The 22633-nt window shown below is 47.3% G+C and overlaps 1 protein-coding gene across 1 annotated transcript; it reads left to right on the top strand.

The window, feature by feature from the left end:
- Nucleotides 1-1796: 1796 nt before the first annotated feature.
- Nucleotides 1797-20368, top strand: LOC146205410 (tubulin beta-4B chain-like). Its single transcript, XM_084590068.1, has 7 exons — nt 1797-1925; nt 8032-8140; nt 14937-15047; nt 16910-17154; nt 17591-17790; nt 18040-18476; nt 20117-20368. Exons 1-7 carry the CDS (start codon nt 1869-1871, stop codon nt 20296-20298), a joined length of 1341 nt encoding a protein of 446 aa, XP_084446194.1. The 5' UTR covers nt 1797-1868; the 3' UTR covers nt 20299-20368.
- Nucleotides 20369-22633: the final 2265 nt, after the last annotated feature.

Raw genomic sequence — 22633 nt, 5'->3', positions numbered from 1 at the left:
AGTGCTACAATACCATGCGAACGATTTGCCAAAACAAATTATTAAAAAAAACAGTATTTTATTATTTATATTATTAAAAAAACAGATCATGGTGATATTAAACCTAAACCCTTAAAAGCCGTCGCAGAAACAGTAAGCATCCCCCTTACGCATCTTCTCGACCTCATCCTTACTACGACTGTGTTCCCAGGTGCAATGGAGCTGGCTCGCGTGGCTCTGATACACAAGAGCTGTTCCGTTAACGATATTAATAATTACAGTTCAAAATCTGCGTGTCCTCGAAAATATGATGCATAAAAGGCTTGTCGGCTTTATTATGAAAAATCATATAATGGCAAATAAAAATTCGGGTTAAAAAAAATAATCGCCTGAAATTGCACGTCTTGAAGGGGAAAAAGACGTCCTCGAAAACATCGAAAATAAAATGGCGATGTTTCTAGATGTTAGAAAGGCTTTCGACTGTGTCCAACACAATGTTATTTCAAAGAAGTTGCTATTGTACGAAGTTCACGCCAAAGCAGTAAACTAATTAAAAGCTAATCTGACAGTAGATTTGTAAAACATGGCGCAGAATCATTACTTGGACCAATATTATTTCTGTTATACATCAATAATAATGTAAGCACAAGAAACAACACGAAGTTAGTTTTATATGCGGACGACACGAATGTGTTCTTCTCAGGCGCTATACAGGTGTCTCAACAGGCTAACTAATAGCAAGGGACTCTGCTAATGGTTACCAGGGCTGGATTCATGGCTTCATTCAAATTGAATTCAGTTAAACACCAGTAAATAATATATACTTGCTCTTCCGGCCGAGGTGAACCGATCTGCATACTAACTGGTATTTAAAGTTTCAGAACAATACCATCGAACAATAATCGTTTCTCAGAATGTATAGCTTTCCTTTGTAGCCGTACGGCTGCCCTCGGGTGGATGCCGATGCCCTTATTACAAACCATGCAATGCGAATTTGTCATTTTCTGCCTTCGGGGGCACTTAAGGAGCAGTTCCATCATTTTCATTCGCACGCGAAGGATATGGAGTCCAACGAGAACGCGCCAACCAAAATTTCGCAATTGAACTTCCGCTTACGTTTTGCCTCACAGGCGGATAATTGAACTTCGACGTTTATACTTTTACGACTGCACTTATTTATGTAAATACAGCTCTTAATACATCCAATTGCCTGTTGATTACTGCTACATGAGCTTCTCGGTGAAGAAAACAAAAATGAAAATCGAAGATGAACTCTTCGTCACTTGACCGCATAGTGGTGGTATATATTTGACTGAAAAAAAAAAAAATGAAAAAAAAAAAAACTTGTTACGCATAAAATATTATTCACAAGAAAAAAAAAACACCTAAATCTGTGTTTTGCAATAAAAACAAACCCGACGAAGCACGCAGCAGATGTAGCGTGAAAACGATATGCGCGCATTGACAGCTTGGCTAAGCATGCGTGCCGGTGCCAGTCGTGCTCTGAAGTTGTAGAGGGGGAGGGGAGGGTGATAGAGGGGGGAATAACAGCGTTTTCATTTTGGGGCTCCAGTCTGTGTTGTGCCACCTGTTGGGCTGCTGCATTGTCGCACAACAAAAACAACGGCACGCGAGGAGCGGCACGGGGCTTTGCGCTGGTCCGGCCCTTGAGTGTGTGGGCCCCCGAGACCGGTTTCTGGCGGCCCGCGCGCCCGCGCGGGCGTCCGCGGACCTCCATGTTTGGGAAATCCGCCGGTGGCGCCGCCGAGCGCGGCCGTGGGAAAGGGGGCCATAAAAGGGCCACTTGGAGGCGGTGCCGGCTCCAGTTTGAGCGATCGTAGCACAAGTAACCAGCGGATCGTTCAGCAAGCGCTCACAAAAGCTACACAATGCGGGAAATCGTGCATATCCAGGCTGGACAGTGCGGAAACCAGATCGGAGCCAAGGTGAGCCCACTGTGATCAACACGCCGCGCGGGTTGCCACGGGATGAGACGCTGTGCGTGTTTATGCCGAATCACCTGTCGCTAAAAAACAGCCCGGTCTTGGCGCAACGCTCCCTTTGACGACGTGCAGTGTGCGTTCAACTGCGAGAAATCGTGCAAACCAAGTTACCACTCCAGTAACTTGTTTTCGCGCAGACTCGCAGACACGCACACCGAGGCAAACCGAAACGCGCGCCGAAAGCGCGCGGCGTCGGCCACTCCCCCCCTCGCAACGACGCCGAGACGGCCAATACTCCTGCTGCGGGCTTTTATTCCTGCTGTCGTAGAAAGCACTTCGTCGCACCGAAACTACGAAAATTAAAAAAAAAAAAAATCACGACGGAGAAATGGAGGCCCACCATTAAGAACTTGTCGACTTCCCAGAAATATTGATTACACTTTGTGCAGAGGTTAATTAATGGTTAGACAGATGCATAATTTTGAATACTTTTCTCGCCTGTCGCGAACGCGTAGGCATGACAACGCAGCAGTAGCTATCGAAGGGCAAATGATCGCGGCGCGTACCCAATGCACTAGCCGACCGTAGAATCGTCTGTGCTCTCGGTATTGCGAAAAACGCGAGGATCAGTGGGGTAACGCCCGCCAGCATGAGGTATCTACGGAGAAAGGAGGGGGGTTTCTTTTCTGCTCCGCGGTTTCCATCTGAATTCCTCGAGCTTGCACGCGGCTAGTTTCCAGTTGCAACAAACAGCAGTCACGTTTTGCTGCTGAGCAAAACCTTTCAAGCTCGACAGTTTCTTTCAGCGTCGAAGTTATTCCGAGGCAACCACCCGTGTGACACTTGTAGCAATTCGCGACTCCGACGCGCCAAACGGGCACTACCTCAGCAGCGTGGCGCACTATTCCGACTTGGCGTCGACTTCTGGGTACCCAGGAAAGAATAGGCGGCCCATTTGGCAAACAAAAGGCGGTAGCGTTACGCTCCACCGGCAGCCTTCCGCGAGACCTCGCGCACCTCGTACGCGGCCGCAGCGGCACCGGAGCAGTGTCCGGCCGAACCTGTTGGCCGCCGCCCTCTTCTGAGCCGTGGAACCCAGGGCGGCCGAGGCGCACGCTTAGCGCAAGTGGCCGTGGCTTACACGACTTCCGCCTGACGATGCTTTCAGTGCCACGCGCACGATATTAAAGCACGCGCTTATTTACTTGAAGAATGCAGCACGGATGGGGAAAAGCGCGCAAATTGCCGCGAAGGCTCTCCTACTGTGATCTGAAAATGAAGCAAGCAGTGGATCAATTCCTAAAAGAAAAAATAACTAAATGAAAAAAGAAACGGGGATGTGGAAGTAGAGCCTACGATTCTTGCAGAAGGTAGGGACAAATTAAGGAAGGAAAACTAAAGAATGGCAGGAACAACAGCATGAAAAAGCCACCGAATCTCCGATGAGTCCATAGCGGTAACACATCCAGCTTTCACTAGCGCTGCTGCGTAGGATATAGCGATGCGCCTGTGAAGTTGCCCACTCCATGTGTAGAGATACGAGCAATGGTGACGGCAGACAATGCGCGAAGGGGTCTCTTCCAGTCGCGAGGCAAAAAAAAAAGAGGACGTGCCTCGCTTGAAGGACGCGCGTCTGGCGCAAAAGGTGGGCGCTTCCCTCCCAGGGGCCACCCCCGCTCTCCGCGCTGCGTGCAATACAAGGAGCACGAGAAAGGAAATCCGCTCTGCGTGGGACAGAGGTTAAACGAAGCCCGTGTGCCAGGGGCGGTGCGCGAGACCCGCCTGCTGCGCAAATCATTAAATGTGTCAGGGAGACGCGCAGGAGGCCCTTAGACGCATTGCGTAACTTCGTTGTGCTCGTCGAACCCCGCAAGTTCAAAGCGTCTGCAACTGGAGCACATGCGCTTTACTAGGGCAAGAAGAATGTTCAAGTGTAATTGTCCGCTTGTGCACACAGGGCTAGATTTCCTCATTTTTAAAGAATAACGTTTCGGCAAAAGCAACCTGTTTATTGGGGCTGTTACAATATCCAAGTACCATATCCTTCGTGTTCGCAAATGAAAAGGTACGGAAAAAAAAATAGCTACAAAAAATAATCTCGAGTACACGTTACGAGCTAACCTAAATATGTACACACAGGGTGGCCATTTGTTCAAGTGATCTAGTTCTTTATAATGTAAGTCGACGACGTGTTTGAGTGCCTACTCAATCGAAGCAGTAGTGACAAACGCTGTTGACAGCTCTGCTGCTTTCCTCTGAAGCTGACCACGAGTCGCGGATTCATTTACTCTGGCGGGAGTATATCAGTGAAGGCTACGGTATGTCACGAACGATCCTGCTCTGATACTCATCGGTCGAAGTAAAGCCAGCGCCCTACGGCACGTAACCGTCCATCATTTTTCATACATACTGAAAAACATTAAATGGCAACAGAAGTTGTTCACCTGACACAATGGACGTGGCTCTTTTCTCTGCTGTCAGTATATTGTAGTTTTTTTCCAGTTTTCCCTCCCTAGCTCAGTTTTTCAGCTAAACTTAAACTAAAGTGAAGCTTGCGTTTGGATCTGCAAGTTGGAACTTTCCGTATGGTCTTTAGGTACACAACCTTAATGTAACCCCCCCCCCCCCCCCCCCATTTTTTTTTTCTCGTTTCAATCTATTCGTGCACTAATGGTGCAGTCGAAAATATAGTGCTGCTTCCTTGCGTATAGTGACCGCTATGGAAGCCGCCTCGCTGCCTGCAGAGGTGACGCGTGTGTCGTCTGGGGTGACTGACCGGAGCAGCGGGCACGTTCACAGTCCTCGTTTACGGTGCGCCGGTGCGTTGCGTTGCCATGGCAACGCGACCACGCGGCTGCTCCCGAATGTACGCTGCTGTTTTCACAAGAAGCGTCTCGTTCCCTCTGGCGCCTCATTTCGTGATTCGGCTGTTGCATACGTTATGCTCTCTCTTACCTGGTGCGCGACGGCCCTGAGTCATCTAGATAAGCGACGGGCCCGCTTCAGCCTCCTGCACGGTATACATAAGTGTGGCCGAAAGGCATCACCACTCCCCTTTGAACCGCGCGGCATCTGTCCTTTACAAGTGGCAAGGGAATGGCATCGAGGCACCCTAGAATGCGGAAGCGTGTACAGGGTCGTCCACTCTTTCGGTGAACATGCGGAGAGGTGGTCGCTCTCTTGCAAGCAAAATGGATACGGCATTGTGAGATCTGGATAGCCTGAAACTTAGCTTGCGGCGACGTGATCGCGTGCTTGCACTAAGAGTGGGCGACCCTGCTTTGTTTTGGGTGAACTGCGGAAATGATTCGCTGGAAATTCAGTTGGCTGTCGTTGAAATACAAGTCTGCGTCGCCCAGTGCGAGCCGCGAAACGTTATACATTCACTGAATGCGCCCCTGCCTTCGCGCTCCACTTCCGCACGACCACCTCCTGATTGCGAAAATACATTCTTGTGAAGAACATTTCTCGTAACCGCTGGATTTGGCATATAGGGAGCGAGGCGAGTTTGAGAGCAGGCTGACGTCGAAGGGTATCGAAATTTAGTCTGTCCTTTCTCTTTAAATTTCCCCTCCGTCGACAAGATGACAGGTGATGTTGAAAAACTATACGGTTGCTGATCGCAGCATGGATAAATGTCGCGCGTGTTGTTTCGAGCGCTCTGTGGACTGTCTTTTCAAGCGCACGTGTATTGGCAACATGCACATGGCGGCTAGGTTTGCCTTCTGCGTTCACCAAGCTACTAACGGTAATGCCCTGGCCGACATTACTTCGAGAATCGGCCCGATATTCAGCGTGAAAAGTGCAATTTGCCTATCGCTTACTGACTTGCTGGATGGGGCTTATCGAAGTGATCATTTGTGCACTAAAACCTCTCCTCTTTCTTCTCGCAAAATTCCCCCACTCCCTTCTCATCCGTTCCTCGCGGCGCGGTGCGAGGTGTCCGCGGAGAAGTGAAACAGCTACTGCACATATTTCCTTTCCTCAAATCCAATTTTCGCTTTTTCCTTGAAGACCAAAAAGCAAACAACTACATGCAAGTTGTCTCGCCCGCGGTGATAACTCTACACCGGCGACAAACTTATCACCACAATTTGTTCCCACAGAAAATTTATTCAAGAACTACTTTCTTCACTGCGAGATGGACTCGGCAATAATATACGCTCTTGTTTGAAAAAAAAAAAAATAATAATAAAAAATAGGGCGCCAATTTCAAAAATAATTGTACAACAACGTAATGTCGTCACTGTTTCGTACGCAAGAAATTTTTGACGATCACATGCTTGACAACTCTGACAGAAAGGGTCCAGGAATCTATCAGTGAGCGTCATGTCTTTCCCCTCTTCCAGCAGCTGATCGAATTTCTCCTCAGTGGTGCTGGATTTTTTGCCCCTCGGACGATGCACGAAGCCTATATAGAAATTTCAATTGAAATAATCTCATCTAACCGGCTTTGCCGCTTCAAAAGGCCAGTCCTCCTCTTCTACCAATTTTTCACAAGCGTGGATGAGTGCTTCGGGTAGTCTTTTCATTTCAGCACATATCCAAAGCCCAGATTCCAGCTTGCCTGTAGAACCATAATTTTCCAACAATTACATGATTAACCTCTTTACTCATTATACCTTGCTTTAGGTGAAGAAGATCAATTCCACGAAAGAAGAGCAAAGAGTGTGCCTTATAATGTTCCCGCTTCTGTGGTTGAAAACGAGGTTCGGTGAAAGTGCGTTTAGGCAAAGCACACGACGATTCCAATCATTTCCACACGGCAAGGACATCTATCCATCTAACTATTTTCTGTTCGTCACATATCCACGCCAGGTGTTCATTTGCTCACATCCGACTAGAAAACTGATCCTTTTCACAGCTGCGCAGATACTTAGCTGCGCTACAGCCATTTAGCTTAGCGCATGCGTTTTACAGTCCAGGAAGCCACGTTATAAACATCGATACCAGTAAAAATATCCGTAAATGTCGATAACAGAGAGTCGAGACCTTTCTGGGATCTCGCGAACCGCAATGTCTTTTTCGAGAACTCCCTTTCTCGATCTCACTTATCTCGGTGAAGATGTAAACACCGAAGCTCCTTTAAATCTATATCCCTTCAAAATTTCCAGAGCCCCCGAATGTGTTGCTCTGAAAAAAAAAAAAAAAAAAAAAAAATATATATATATATATATATATATATATATATATATATATATATATATATATATATATATATATATATATATATATATATATATATATATATATATATATATATAAATAAAGGCACTGAAAAATGGTGGCGTTTTATCCCAGAGTTATGGCCGCGGATAATTGTTCTATGAGCAGTCGTGGTGATTCTTCGTCCAGTCTATTTCTTATAAAATGTTCGGTTATACGTGTACCCAGAAGATATGTCCCTTGAAAGCGACATCAAGCTGATCGTAATTTATGGCGGGCGGACGGAAAATGAACGCAGTGGTAAGCACCCCATGAAGGGACAATGAAAAAAAAAAAAAAAAAAAGAAAGAAAGAAACGAACTGAAACGAGACATTTAATGCCCCGAGCAAGGTATTACTACACCGAAATATATAAAGAAATAGCAGATTGGTAGTATATTTTCAGTACGTCTTTAGTTTATGCGAATAAATGGAAACTATCGCCCCCCCCCCCCTTTTTTTTTTCTTTTTGCTACTGCAAAAAAAGAAAGTGCTACGGTTAACTGGACCCTATAAATGTCGTGCACCTAGAAATCACTCTCGTTCCAGTCTGGTGTCTTGCGTTAAAGGCTAAGCTGCACCTCCTCGCACAGATCCGAGGAGCAAGAAGAGACCGAGCACAAACCACCAAGGACCTTTCTTTCTAATCCGTAACACTATCCATCCGCAAACCGGACGCTTACCCCATCCTCCTTTTGAATTAATTTATCCGTTCATCCGTTTCTGCAATCTTGGCGCGCAGCCCTTCGTTCTGTGAAAGCAGCCTGTTAAGTGAGCCTTTAAACCGCATCTATTCCAGCCTGATCGGATTTCCCCCTTGGCGTGGTAGAGAAGCCTGCTTTCGCATGAGGGGCGCATAACACTTCCAGTGTGCAACCTGCCGCGTCTCTGGTCTTGTGCGCAGTTTTGGGAGGTGATCTCGGACGAGCATGGCATCGACCCTACAGGAAGCTACCACGGAGACTCGGACCTGCAGCTGGAGAGAATCAATGTTTACTACAACGAGGCCACCGGTCAGTGACCGCCGCGCTTCGCCACACCTCGTGGCGCGGCAACAGGGCGCGGTGCCACGACACCGTTGTAGGTGCTGTTGCGCTGTGCGGACAGCCACGTCCATTGCGGGCACGTCGGGGTGGGGGTCTTGCGATACAGCAGGCTAACGGTATAAACGGCAGGACTGATCACCTACGGACACGAAAGACAGTGCACAGGCTTCAGTCGATGCCATACATATAGCGATGAAAAGCGTGCAGTCAGAGCCTGCTCAGAAATATTAAAACTTTACCAATAATGTATTTCTAGAGCAACAACAGTGAGAAGTCGACGCCGCTTTTGTAAAAAGCTGTGAGAGAAAGGACTTCACTCGGTGCACCGGCGAATAAGAAACTGAGGAGGGGCCGGTGTCACATCCAGGCCTCGCTTCCAAATCTGGCGTTTGCCATCTGCGTCTTTCTTTTTTCGCTATTTTTTTCTCAATTATAGCATCAGACGTTAAAGCAACACCTAGGCTTCCTTACTGTGACCGGGTCTCAGCATAGTCGAGGATATTTTCGGCCGACACACGAACTAGCTATGTCGCACGTTACGCAAGTTTGAGCTTTAATACTGCGTTACAGAAAGTCGTCGACGAGGCTATGAACCGAGCAAAGCACGAGGTGCATTTGAAGAACAGCGCGAATCATAATCTCTTGTACACTCAAAATGAAGTGCTACTTCATACGTGGATGACGCTGTTTACGCGACGATCGACCTATGGATAAGGCATTCAGCGTAATAAATCCTCTTTCAAACGTTTTTACCTGCCGCTTGGTATCCTAGCTATAAGTTGAATAGTTCTCTGACATTCGCGTAGGCGGCGTAGTGTGCAAGCGAGCTCGCGGCTTTTTTTGATAGTGTGCGTCGCGGTCTTCGCCAGTCATTGATTTGAAATTTCAGGTAAATTTAGCATCCATCATGTCGCAAATAGGCTTTTTTTTTTTTTTTTTTGCGCCAACTAGAAAACGCAGAAAAAAAAAATTTTCTCCAGACAGTGAGCTGGGGAGCAAAATTAAGTCCTCCGCCGTTCCCCTGCAGACATATTTTACAAGCAGTAATCATATATATATTTCTTAACTTATAGCGTCATGCGTATCTTCAAAAGATAAAACTATTCCGCGGTACCTCGTGCGTTTATCTGACAAAACATCAAATTTCGATGCTAATATTCTTACTACTGTGGCACTCTGTACGGACTATTGCATACGTATAAAAATATTCCCTTTTGATTTTCGCGTTGGAAGAATAACGCAATGATTTCCTTGAGCCTTAGGTGCGTAAAAATGTTTCTTTTACGTCGCAGTAACGAGCGGCGCCGTCATATAAAATACGCTCAAAAGAAAATAAAAAGACAGCAAAACCCACGAAAGCTCGCGCCGTCGGCCTCACATTTTACTCGGTTAAGGAAGCGCGACACATTGCCTCCACCTTCCCCTTGGTGCCAACTCGCCAAAAGTAAAGCGAACCGGCCTCGGAAGACGAGTCAGCGCGTGAGCCAGACCGAGTGTAACGACCAGCCGTAATGGCCCGCGCATCCTGTTCCGCGCCGACCGCCCTTTGTGCTCTCCGCCGAGTGGGCCAAGCTCACGCAGTCTCGGGCGTCCATTACGCCGCCGAGCGCGGCCGTCAAACCTGCGCCGGAAAATTTTCAAGTTCACGGGCCACCTCGTTTTTCTTCCTTTATGTCCCTCCCTGGGACGAGCAGATTCATTCTCGCTTATTCTCTGCTTCCTCCATTTTTTTATTCTTCACCCTATGGAAAGAGGGGGACCCTGAGAACGCGCACTTCCGATTTTCATCATCTGCCCAGGACGTGGCCTAGAACGTGGCTCAAATGCACTGAATGTGCACAGCGCCCAGAGTCCGTCCACTCAACCTAAGCTTAGTCGAGTGGACGGACTCTGGGCGCTGTGCACATTCAGTGCATTTGAGCCACGTTCTAGGGCACGTCCTGGGCAGATGATGAAAATCGGAAGTGCGCGTTCTCAGGGTCCCCCTCTTTCCATAGGGCGAAGAAAAAAAAAATGGAGGAAGCAGAGAACAAGCGAGAATGAATCTGCCGCACTGTCACACAAGATCGACGCTAGTGAGTTCGCCCTCTAGAAGGTTTGTGTGCAGCACCAAATCTTGCCCAGCGTGAATACCTCGCGCACTTCAAGCTGAGTGCTGTACGCCTCAGGTGTACCACGCGATCAAATGAATCCCAAAGGCAGCGAAGTGGTGGGTGAGGGAGGGGCCAGTTGCGAGGCAAACTGTCGAGTCAAAAAAGCGCAATGAGCGGTATTTTTGGACTCTCATTTAGGGTGTGCAAATCGTACTTTTGTAGCGAGAGCTACAATGGCCACAGTCTCACAATTTCGCCGTGCCTGTCAGAAGAGCGAAGAAAGAAGTCGTGGGAGGCTGACATGGCCGAGCACTAACTGAACGTTGGACTTCCTGACATTACCTCTCCTTCCATATGGGAGGGGGTGATATCAGCCTACCAAAATATTTGAATTCACGTTATCCCTAGGCTACGCAGGCACGTTCATAGGGCTCGGTTAAAGCGGGGCTTTATATGTTGGCTGCTAGGTACGCTATCGCGTTATCACGAAGGTGGTAGTGAAAACACAGAGAAAGAGTTGCCGTAGTGGAGGCTTCGGACCACCGTGCAACAGCCGCTTTCGCCTTACCGCACTTTATTGGTCAATAGTGCCCCCTATGGCATAAATAAAGCTGAAACCATAAGTAAACTACTATGTGCAAAAGCCATGTCTTTAATTTCAAGCCGAACCTAAGCGTAGCCACGTAGATAGCTCTCGCATAACTCCAGGTTTAACCACAAGCTAAATCATAGCTAATTTCTTTCCGAACCGAATCGAATACGAATAGTACAGCCTTGCTATCGAATCGAATGCGAATAATATATCTAAAAACCGGATTCGAATGCGAATCGAATACGCGGCTAGTTATGTCTAAAATTAAATTTTATTCGAAATGCTGTTTGGGACAGTTCATAACAATGCACAGCACCATCAACCCTGACTACGGGTGAGATCAAGTGTAAATTTTAAAGAACGAAAAGATTGCGTAGTGCCATAATGAGTAATCAGAAGAAATTAGTTCGCAATAAAGTCAAATAGAGTTGGCACGTATTAATAAAACTACTGGATGCAGCTTGGCTAGATGTACAGCCTGGCACTACTATAACACGTCCTCTCTTCCTTCGATTGGCTTTCATTGCTTTCGTTATTTCTCACTTAGCTCGCGTGCTTCCCTAGCTCTAGCTTGCGCTATGCGACTAGATATAGATAGTGGAGAGATTGATGAGTATGAGCTGACAACTTATGCTCCGCACGAATAATAAACTTAACCTCAACTATATTGATGATATTTTACGATTCGTTTAACGATTCGAATATGAGGATATTCGATTCGATATTCGAAAATTTTCGAATATTCGCACAGCCCTACTGCTATTCCATTCCTCAGAGTATAGATGTGGCCCTGCTGTGGCGCGCGAGCGTATCGTGTCTGCAACATTCAGCTTTGTTTGTTTGTTTTCCTTTCGTGCACGTGCTCTCAGAGCCGCCAACGGTTATGCTCCAATAATTATACTCGAATATCACGTTTTGTGGAATCTCGGTTCATGGTGGCCACAAACAGCAGGGCCCGGACTGCCGGCGTTCTCTGGGCCACCTGGCGCGTCCTTTCCGGTCAGGGCGCGGCCCCTGACGAGGTGACTGCACGCCGTTGCTAATCCGCGCGAGGACGGCGCGCGTGGGAGTCGCGGAGGCGTCCGACCCGGTGGTCGCGCCATAAAAGGACGCCGACCGAAAGCTGTCCTCGCCGCTGCATGACGTGCCCCGCTTGTCGTCTCTTTCGATGTGGGCCGGACTGGCCCTCCGCTACGGGCTAGCCGGGAACAGGTTTGCCTCGCTGTCCGGCGGCCCCCGCGGTAGCCGGCGGCAGCCTGTGCCGCGCGCACATCTTTGTTTTGGGCGTCCGGCCGGAGAGGCGCGTTTTGGAACGCGCGTGATGCACCTGCTGCTGCTGCTGCTGAGCCGTTGGACGGCACTTGTTTCTGTCTCGCAAAGTGTGTCACTGGGTCAAAAGGCTGAACCAAGTGCGTTAGCTACGCGCGCAATAACCACCCATCTACACACCGACGCCGGTTGCCTCAGGCTATCATCTCTGATTTGCCACAGTAGGAGATTTTTATCGAGAGCGCACCTTCGTTGTAGGATTGGGAACGCAAAAGTGTCCCGAAAAACAAGGGCGTGCAGCAACGCAGAACGAGAAAAACAAGAACAAGGCCCGCCGAGTTGTGCCATAGATGCCGTCCATGGTCTGTCACATACATTTGCTCATGTGACTCAATAGTTGTGCACGCAGCAGCTTCCATCGATGATGAAGTCCAAAACATTGGGGCCGCGGCAGTATCTTGCGCCGAAGTTCCCTGAGGTGCCTGCGCATGTAGGAAAACGCCATGGTTTGGTTTGGTAAAAGTTTATTTCCCACAGTAGGGGTCTTGAAGGACACTCAGCTAGGCGCCAGTATCCCACCTCTCTCCTTGCTGTCACCGATGCATCCGCGACGCGTTTTTACTCTTCAACGCCGTAATCGCAGTCGAAAAAGATAGACAAAGGAGCTAATTCACTGGTAGTTTCAGCAGTGAGGCCATCAGCCCCGGATTTTAGTATTTCATCACCAAGCATCTTCGATGCCAGCATATTTGTTAATCATTATTCCGTTAAAACGAAACTATTTGGTAGCATATGTTCACTGTCAGTACTTTAACGGCCCGCGGGTTATTCGAGTGATCGGCAAACTCATTCGTAATAATGGCTGTACTCCAACAGCAATCTCACTGTACGAGGAGTTTACCGCCAACGGACTGCCTGGAATATAATAAGGACGCAGTTCACTACCCCGACCACAAAGTCGCAACCACCAGCGTAATCGACGAAGCGCTAGATACCGTCACGACAGCGTCCATCAGTCACAACCACACAAGGAAGCAGGGTAAACAGTCTTATGTCCAGCCCCCCAACTAACCCCGCATGTAAACAATACTCGCAACTGCATGTCCAAACTACCGCAGCCCCGCACACGCAGCCAGAGTCCGAAGGTCCTACGCCGTCACCTCTTCCCTCACTCCTTGACCAGCAGGCACATGGTGCTGCCAGCGCAAAATGTGCTACACAGGCACCAGCAACCGTCATCGACCGCAGTTCCTCTGAGGAGCAGAGCAAGTACCAAACCACTGCGCGTATCTGCTCCAACATGAACGTCTGGGCAGAGTCTTTCAATGTCTGGACAAGAACAGATATCCGCCGCCTCAAAAACGACTCACGCGAGACGAGGAGACGAGCAATCGTCCTTCAATACAACTGCACCTCACATTCTACCTTAACACATGCTCACATGCATGGCAGCATCCCCCCCCCCCCCCCCCCCCTTCCTCTATCTCCAGTCCAAGCCGTCCAGCTCCGACCAGGATGAGGGGCGCAAGCTGGTAGGACGGGTCAGGCTAACGGCAACCACTGCAGAAATCTTGGAGTGGGGCACCTTCAGCCAAACCTCTGATTGAAGCAAACTAATATTTTCCGTGACATTATTATCATCATCGGCAGCTGTAGGATTTTTTGTTCTCTACACGGCAAAATTCCGCAAACGAGTTACGCAAAATTCTACCGAATTTAAAACCCTGTAGCGTTGGATGTGTGGTTAGATGATCGGCTGCTGAGCCCGAGGAAAGGGTTCCATACTGGTCGCGACGGCCGCGTTTCAATGCAAAGGAGATTGCTTTCCTCATGACGCGATTGATGTGCACCGGAAACGAGACAGTGCACTGCGCCCTTCCTTTCCTCAAAACCATTTTCCTGACCAAATTTAGAAGACAGTGTTGATGTCAGTTTTGTGAGAACTCCCGTGCCCATCACATCACGTTTTCAGTCGTCAAAAATTGCGGCGATAAGCATGTCAGACAAATATCCTACACTTTTTTTTCTTAGGGACTACCGTGCCAGCGCAATTTAAACAAGTGGTTTCATCAAAGGGGATGCCGAATGCTGACAATGACAGACAGCACACTTGCAATGGTGCATGAGCGCTCAAAAACGTCTTGCTCTATCGTACGAACGCCGTGGTGGCTCAGTGGTTAAAACCGGGGTTTCCAGATTTGAACACGACCGCGGCGGCCACGGTTCGAAACATCGAGGCGAAACGCAAAGGTGTCTGTGTGTTGTGCGATGTCAGTGCACGTTAAAGCTTCCAGGCGGTCGAAATTATTCCGTAGCCCTCCACTACGGCATCACTTTCTCTCTTTACTCTTTCGCTCACATCTTATTCCCTTCCCTGAAGACGCATTTCGGGTCAGTACCGAGACAGTGTGCCAGATACGACGCATTTCCTTTCCTTTTAACGAATTTACAGTTTTATATCGTACCATGCACGGTTTTAGTACGACACAGCGGCATTGAAATATTTCCACGTCCAAGATCTCGACGTTACTACGTGGGAGGCCTATAGGCCCGGTCACGCTAAACCCGGCCGGACACTCTATTAATAAAGTTATTACTCATTGTAAAGCGCGTAGAAATTGTAGAAATTTCTCACTTCCCTGAGCATGTATCTTCAAAGTGTTCAGTGACGCGTGTCTGCTGTGCATGCTTTCTATATAAGAAACACAACAGGCTTTTTGTTGATAACGCTCAAGGTGACACGACTGTGACGAAATACTGACGGCTGTGGAAAAAAAAAAAAAAAGAAAACAACGTTTCTGTTTTTCAGGCGGCAAGTATGTGCCTCGTGCTATCCTCCTCGACTTGGAACCAGGAACCATGGACTCCGTTAGATCGGGACCTTTCGGTCAACTGTTCAGACCTGACAATTTCATATTCGGTAAGTGTCTTCTTTTGCTTAATACATCTGTCACTGTTCCAGCATATATTGAAGTGGAAATGAGGGGCTTGCTATGATATACGAAGGAAAGAAACCAACAGTCAGTGAGGCCAAGGAAAGCGTAGGGTTATTTTATTTTTATTTTTGTTATTGACCTGAATTAGTACTAATTATATACATTAAACACCATACACCAATCCAAACCAAGACTTTCTTTTTATAACTGGTTTACTTTATTCGGCGTTCATTTCAGTTGCAAGTTTAGGTTTTTTTCGACGAATGTTTTCGGTTAATGAATTACTGAACCTTTTAGCTTGTGGACACAAGTCTTCAGAGTATATCTCAGCGCTTTAGCCAGCGTGAACAGTTTGTCAGTAATTAACGTGCGAATGGGAATACTTGGAGCCGTGCTTGAAGCGGAATCACTATCGTCACTAAGGAAATAACGCAAGCTAAATGAGAATGTAGACAGACTTTTAAAGAAGCGAGCATACGAGTTTACTTTTAAGGACTACTTCGACACAGTAGCCCTGGGAGCAAGAAGGCGGGGCGTCATGTGGTCGGCATTATGATGGCAGCAATGAGACAGTCACTCAGTTGTCACCACTTTTTAATTCGACGGCGTTAAAATCTCAAGAATGGCTCTGGAAGCCGGTAGCTGCCAGCTGACAAGATGGCCGAGCACTCAGTGGACGTAGGGCTTCCTGACGTTACGTTTGGCAGGAGCTGCCAATTCATGTCTTTCCTTTAATATGGGCGGAAAATATCAGAATCAGCCAGTCGGGGTTCTTGCATTTGCGTTACCCCTAGGCCACGCAAGCACTTTCATACAGCTTAGCTAAAGCGGGGCTTTATATGTGGGCTAGTAGCGTCATATCCTTAATGGCGGAATTTAAGTGTCCCCCATAATTTTTCTTTGGGTCTATGCACGGTTTTGCGTCATTGTACCCCGTGAGGTGACTTAACAGACGTAAGCAGGTGGTGGTAGAAGACAAAGCGTGCTTAGCTATCAGGCGACGGGGCATGCAGTGACGTGTAACCGAGCGGAACAATACCTCATATCACACAACTGCACTCAGTATCCAACAATACTACCGTCGCCTCATGCCCCTGGCTTCCCTACCGCGTTAATTTTCAACTTGGCTGATTGCAACTCGTCCTCAGAAGCTAGCTAGCTACGCGTTCAAAGTCAAAATAGTGACCTTCGTTTACAAGCGAAATCCAAAACTGAGTTTAGCGTACGTTGATCGGTGTTTTTTGGTTTAGACTGAAAAGTCTAACTCCCTGAATATAATTAATGCGTGAATGAAGTGCCTGAACCGCTAATCTTGATACCATCAGTCGTATACATGCGCGCGAAGATTCGCGGGGAGCTGAGCGTTCCATTTTGCACTTAGCCCATCGTATATAGAGTTTGTAAGATTCAGCTCCATCCTATAAGAATAACAAAAGAAATTCAATTTGATCGTTCCCGTGCACATAATCGACATTTATTGAAGATCCTTTCTTTCTACCCTTGCAGCTTTAATTTCGCCACGTAGAAAATGCAAACGAGCAGGAACTGCAGGCAACAGGTACAAAGTTGCAGCCCTATGTTTCTAACACATTCTTAAGCGCCGAGTTTATGCAAGCCGTTCTTTCACACGGTGAGCAAAAAATGTTCAGGGTTGAGGTGTTTGATCTGCAGACCACCTGACTACCATGCGGCAGAATAAATATTCGCGTGCGCCGAGAAAGGCTTGCAACGCAAAGCGTCTTATTGGCACCTGCTACCTTTTTGGTCGACCGTATCTCAAGATAATCGGCTACAGCTCGGGGATGAGTGGGATATGAAAGTGACGTATGCGCGGTACCTTTCGCAGGCCAAAGCGGCGCTGGCAACAACTGGGCCAAGGGCCACTATACCGAGGGAGCCGAGCTTGTGGATTCCGTGCTGGACGTGGTGCGCAAGGAGGCCGAGAGCTGTGACTGCCTGCAGGGCTTCCAGCTGGCTCACTCACTGGGAGGAGGCACTGGCTCCGGCATGGGCACGCTGCTCATCTCGAAGATCCGGGAGGAGTACCCGGACCGCATCATGAACACATTCAGCGTCATGCCCTCCCCGAAGGTGCGTGACAGAATTCGCGCCGCCGGCACAAGAAGCCGCCGCATGTCTTAAGCCGATACCACCTCGAAGCGTACCTGCAGGTGGCAAGAGTACCGTTAGATGTGAAGGACAGTTGATTCACAACGCCTACATGTGGCGACATCATCAAGCTTTCTTCAGGTCTGCCTGCTTTGGATGTATCGGCACCGCACTCGCGCGTAAATGTGTTACACTGCGTCGCAGACGTTCTCTGCTTACAAATGAATGGCGGAAATAGCTGCATATAGCGCAAGTTTATGGAAGTTGTAACCTTAGGGCTCGGAAAAGTTTGCGATAAATCGAAGTGTCACAGCGGTAAAAATAAAAAAGGCTAAAGAAACTTCTTCTGTGCCTACATACGGTATACTTTGTACAGCGAGGGCAGAAAGTGGCTGTTCAAATGTATTTAAAACTGCAGGTCTCCGACACCGTCGTGGAGCCCTACAATGCCACCCTGTCCGTGCACCAGCTGGTGGAAAACACTGACGAAACCTATTGCATTGACAACGAGGCGCTCTACGACATCTGCTTCCGAACCCTCAAACTCACCACTCCCACATACGGGGACCTCAACCACCTCGTTTCTGTCACAATGTCCGGAGTCACCACATGTCTCAGGTGACGAAACTTACGAATATAGTTGATTTGATTACTGTCACTCGAAGTCTTTAAATTCGAGATTATAGTGCGTCACATAGATCTTTGCCGCTGACGAATGGCTAGATGCATATGGAGCTATCAGTCTGTGCTGTGTATAGCATTGTAGCAGAACTAGAGGCATGAATAACGCAGTGCATATACAGTTCCTTGTTCGTGTTCTCATTGCTGATAATGTTAGAGTAAATTAAGTGCGCCATACACACGCAGGTTTCCCGGCCAGCTGAATGCTGACCTGCGCAAACTGGCCGTCAACATGGTGCCATTCCCGCGTCTGCACTTCTTCATGCCCGGCTTCGCACCACTCACGTCCCGAGGCAGCCAACAGTACAGGGCGCTGACGGTGCCGGAGCTGACGCAGCAGATGTTCGACGCCAAAAACATGATGGCCGCCTGCGATCCCCGCCATGGCCGTTACCTGACGGTGGCCACCATTTTCCGAGGCCGCATGAGTATGAAGGAAGTTGACGAGCAGATGCTCAACGTCCAAAACAAGAACTCCAGCTACTTCGTCGAGTGGATCCCCAACAACGTCAAGACCGCCGTCTGCGACATCCCACCCCGCGGCCTCAAGATGTCTGCGACGTTCATAGGGAACAGCACAGCCATTCAGGAACTGTTCAAGCGCATCTCGGAGCAATTCACTGGTCAGTCATTCATCAAAAGTTTTCGCATTGTAGTCCATTCACAGCACGGCGCGCATTCCATGCGCGGAATCTTCAGTTGCGCTTCATCGATCAAGGGCAAATCCAAAATTATTACTAATGCGAAAGCACTTACCCAGCCATATTAATCCGAGGAAGAAAGTTGTCAGCGATCATGTGGCTCATCCTATAGTTGGCGTAGCGACAGTGTTTCTCTGGCGTGCGCGACCTGTCGACACTCAGGTGAAAAAAAAAAAAAAAAAAAAAAAAAAAAAAAAAAAAAAAGAACGCTGGAGAACAGTGGATTCGAACCTAGGAATACCTCGTGGGAAGCGAGTACAAAACATTGTAGCTTTCGCCACTTTTTTCTTTATTTTCTGTTCACAATGAAAAAAAAACAAAAAACAGTGGGATGAAAATGAAAGTCTCAAACGGAGTAGGACGCGCGCAAAAGCTTTCGCACGTCGATTTAACAATCTTAAAGCCAATTTATCTTTAGTCTTAGTTAATTATTCCGTTACATTGCTTTGAATTAACCTTCTATTTTCGTTGCAATCTACTGCTTAGTAAAACTTTGAGTTAAGGTAAACAACCTCCATAAAAAAAGAAATAAAATAAAAACCAAGTCAAGTCGTAACAAGGGTGCATTGATTGTGGGTATCTTGTGATAAAGCTTACAGCACAAATATTTTTTGCGAACCTTGTGAACGCGTATTACATTGAAACAGCAAGCTGCAAGGGACGACCCCCGTCACGAAACATCTGGGATGATAAGCGTCATCTCCCTGAGCACACAGAAAGTGAGGACCGTGTAAATGTGCATTCACCAGGTGAAAACTGGTAGCTTTTCGAGCGTTAGAAATACAGTGTTGCCCTTATGAATAGCTCAAAATGAGTTCATAAAGTGCTCGCCTATAAAGGAACTCTGAAGACGAATTGGAGATGCCGTCATATTGCAGCGTTCCAATGCGAAAGACAACAACCCTCCTAAAAAAGGGAGCTTCTAAAGCTGGAGAAGGTTTAAAATGTAGAATACAGTAGTCGCTATCATCGATCTTTTTTGCAAGCAGACTGTGGTGCGGCGTCGTGAGTTTGAATCATGTGGTGGTGAGATGCTTTAAAATTCAGTTCTCTCAGCGTTTTTTGCTACCAGATAAACATACCCAGAGGGAGCCACATAATCGATTTCGATTAAGAATAAATACGGGACCGAATCATCTTTAATGTTCCTTTAAATGGGCTCTGAGCACCTTCTTGAGCATGTGAGTGGGGTATGGAGGAAGCACCAGCGCCAATGGGGACTACTAATAACAGAACTGGGAGCCGGTCTCTCATGCAACGGCGCCTGTCATTGAAGGATAAAAACATGCAAAATATTATTTTTACCGCGCCTGTAGCACGTTTAGGGAAAATATTTTGGGGTCATCGCTAAATGCGATTCCCGTGATCGAGAAGGGAGATTTTTAAAAAGCGATTGTGAACTTTGAATTCAAAGAAACGCGACACAGCTGAGTGACTTGGTGGAAATGTTTACGACATATGGAACGTGCTTTATATACTCCGTCGAAATTCGTGAACTCCCAAAAGAATAATAATAAAATAAAACATGCTTTAATATATATGGCGCTCTGCGACGTTTGCAGCCATGTTCCGTCGCAAGGCCTTCTTGCACTGGTACACTGGGGAAGGCATGGACGAAATGGAGTTCACCGAAGCGGAGTCCAACATGAACGACCTGGTGTCCGAATACCAGCAGTACCAGGAAGCTACAGCGGACGACGAGGGAGAGTTCGACGACGAAGACGCCCTCGCCGACACTGCCTGAAACACTACCACCGAAATGCCCATTTGGCTGTAGAATTTTTTGATAAAATAAACGACGTATATTAGGCTAGCCAGAGTACTGGCGAGCATTTGGTTTTACTAAAAAGAAGAATTATTCCGGGACGAAACTCGAAGTGCTATACCGGGCGTACTAGCTGAGTCTAGCCATTTAAAAAAGCGGAGTCTCTTATATAGCCCCGTGAAACTGAGAGCTATTGAAAGGTGCGTGTCTAACACGCAGTGTATTTTCGTTCTCCAAAGTTATTTAAATAGTGCAGACTAATTAGCTAACATTTAACTGTTGGCCTAAAACAGAAAGTGTGAACTCGGGAGTTGTAGATCGTCTTGGACAACAGCTGATCGACTAAAATGCTTGCACCAAGCTACCGTTTATTTTACTGGCCTTGAGACATAATTCGCAGAATAAAAAAGCTCCCACGTGGCAGCGCTGCAACTAGAGCGTCCAAACACGTGTCTCAGAGAGCAACATCAGCTCTTCTCATGGAGCGCTCACCCTCATGGGGCTTTGCGTGCGCACAGGGCGAGACATATGAACCGGCAGTTGCCCAGGTGACAGCTTTCTTGTAAGGCAAGTAAAAAAAAAAAAAAAAAAAAAAAAAAAAAAGGCCTGCGTAAATTGAACACTGGTACAACCACGACAGCCAGCTGTTTTGCAACTTCCCCAAACCAATATATATAAAAAAAAAACCTAAGCAGTCAGCGCAAACAGCTTCGGAGAGAGAAAAAAAAAAGAAAAACAAAAAAACTCAGATTGCGACACGCGACTCTTAAAACTCTCAGTTGGTTTCACTGAGCTTGCTGAGACACTTGCATGACATTTGTCAGTAATTTAAACTTTATTAGAATATCGAAGGGCACACCCAGCGCTGCAACGGATATATGCCCAGAAGAACGAAACGCAGAGGCTCCGAGCAGTGCTCTGCGCTTTTACCGGTCAAATACGGAATTCATCCGCCTTTGGGTACATTTGAAACGAGAAAACAATGCTGAACCCCACCTAATTTTTTAACGAAAAAAGTCGCAGAAATACGTGGTTCAGATGGAACTCCCTTTTCAAAGAGTGACCCATAGATCCAACCCTGCTACCGGTGGACATTCAGAACAGAGTTGAAAGAAAAAAAAAAATGCCTCCACTGACTAGCGCACCTGTTTGCGCTTTTGCGCGCTGGAGAGACAGGTGGGGCGGTGCGCGCTCGGGTGGCCCACGCTGCCAATGTCGTCACGCGACCGGTCGCATGACATAACATGACCGGTCTCGTCATATCACGGAAGCACATTTACGAACCGTCAACAGTATAGTGAACCAACTTTTTGCCTCGTCTGAAAGTGTTTAAGCTCTTACAGCCATATGAGAATGCAACCTAAAAGGTTACATACATCCCGGGGGAATGTGTAAATTGTTTGCGTCGAGGTGATTTTTGTTTGCATGAAGGTAATTTTTTTTTTTGTAAAAGTCCTAAGTAAAATGTTTCTTTTCTTTTTTTTTTTTTTTTTTTTTTTACGAGATTAAACAGCGACTTTCACTTGAGAACATCTCAAAGGCAACGCACCATTAGGGGTAGGGCAAATTACTTGCGTGCTGTAAATATTGAAGAAAAAAGCGGGGTAAACGATTAAAAAAAATACTAATAAATGTTTTTTCAACTGCTTTCATATGCGTTTAGAAGCTGACCCGTTGCACCAAAGAATCATCTATATTGAGTGCTGTTAATAGTGCTCTTAACCATTCTCTCTATGCCTGCATGTACCGCTGACGGTTCGGAAATGCGCGTCACTGAAAAGTAAGACGCATGGGTCATATGGTGTGTTACGCGAATTCGGCTAGACGCCGACTGGCAATCCCCAAATGATGATCAGATTTTTCTTCTTTTTTTTTTTTAGGGGGGGGGGGGGATGGGGAGGGGGGAGAGGCAAGGGTGGCTTTAGCCAAAAAGTGCCATGGCACAAGGTGTTCCTTCTTTTCGAAAGGGGGAAAACGAGGGGGCTTAAAGAGCAATTTTTTAATAATTTCATCCAAAATAACTTCAGAACTAGGAAAGGGGTAGGCTTGTGCTGACTGGAACCTGCAGACTCCCGGTAGAAGAATGGTCGAACCCCGCACTTCCCGCGTAAAATGCGGATGAACAAATTGCCACCACAGGAATGCACGCCACAGGTGGGCGTCCCTGTAAAGGCATCTCAGCTTCAATGCCGAACATTTTACCGCACTCGGCATATATTCGATGGCGTAAATCCATGCCAATTTCAAGAGAGTACATGTAGCTTGCCGTGGCATCCATTTTGAATATTTGTATTTTACTTGTTTATGCATAAAT

Source organism: Amblyomma maculatum, chromosome 1 (genome assembly GCF_055883805.1).
Source record: "Amblyomma maculatum isolate TAMU_Amacu chromosome 1, ASM5588380v1, whole genome shotgun sequence".
Lineage (NCBI taxonomy): Eukaryota > Metazoa > Arthropoda > Arachnida > Ixodida > Ixodidae > Amblyomma > Amblyomma maculatum.
This window is presented reverse-complemented; position numbering and strand designations above follow the sequence as displayed.

What these genes read in the sequence shown, in the direction of transcription:
- LOC146205410 (XM_084590068.1), top strand. Translation starts at nt 1,869, where the DNA reads ATGCGGGAAATCGTGCATATCCAGGCTGGACAGTGCGGAAACCAGATC. An exon ending in TTACTACAACGAGGCCACCG is followed by an intron (nt 8,141 to 14,936) that starts GTCAGTGACCGC and finishes TCTGTTTTTCAG; the next exon opens with GCGGCAAGTATGTGCCTCGT. An exon ending in GCGTCATGCCCTCCCCGAAG is followed by an intron (nt 17,155 to 17,590) that starts GTGCGTGACAGA and finishes TTAAAACTGCAG; the next exon opens with GTCTCCGACACCGTCGTGGA.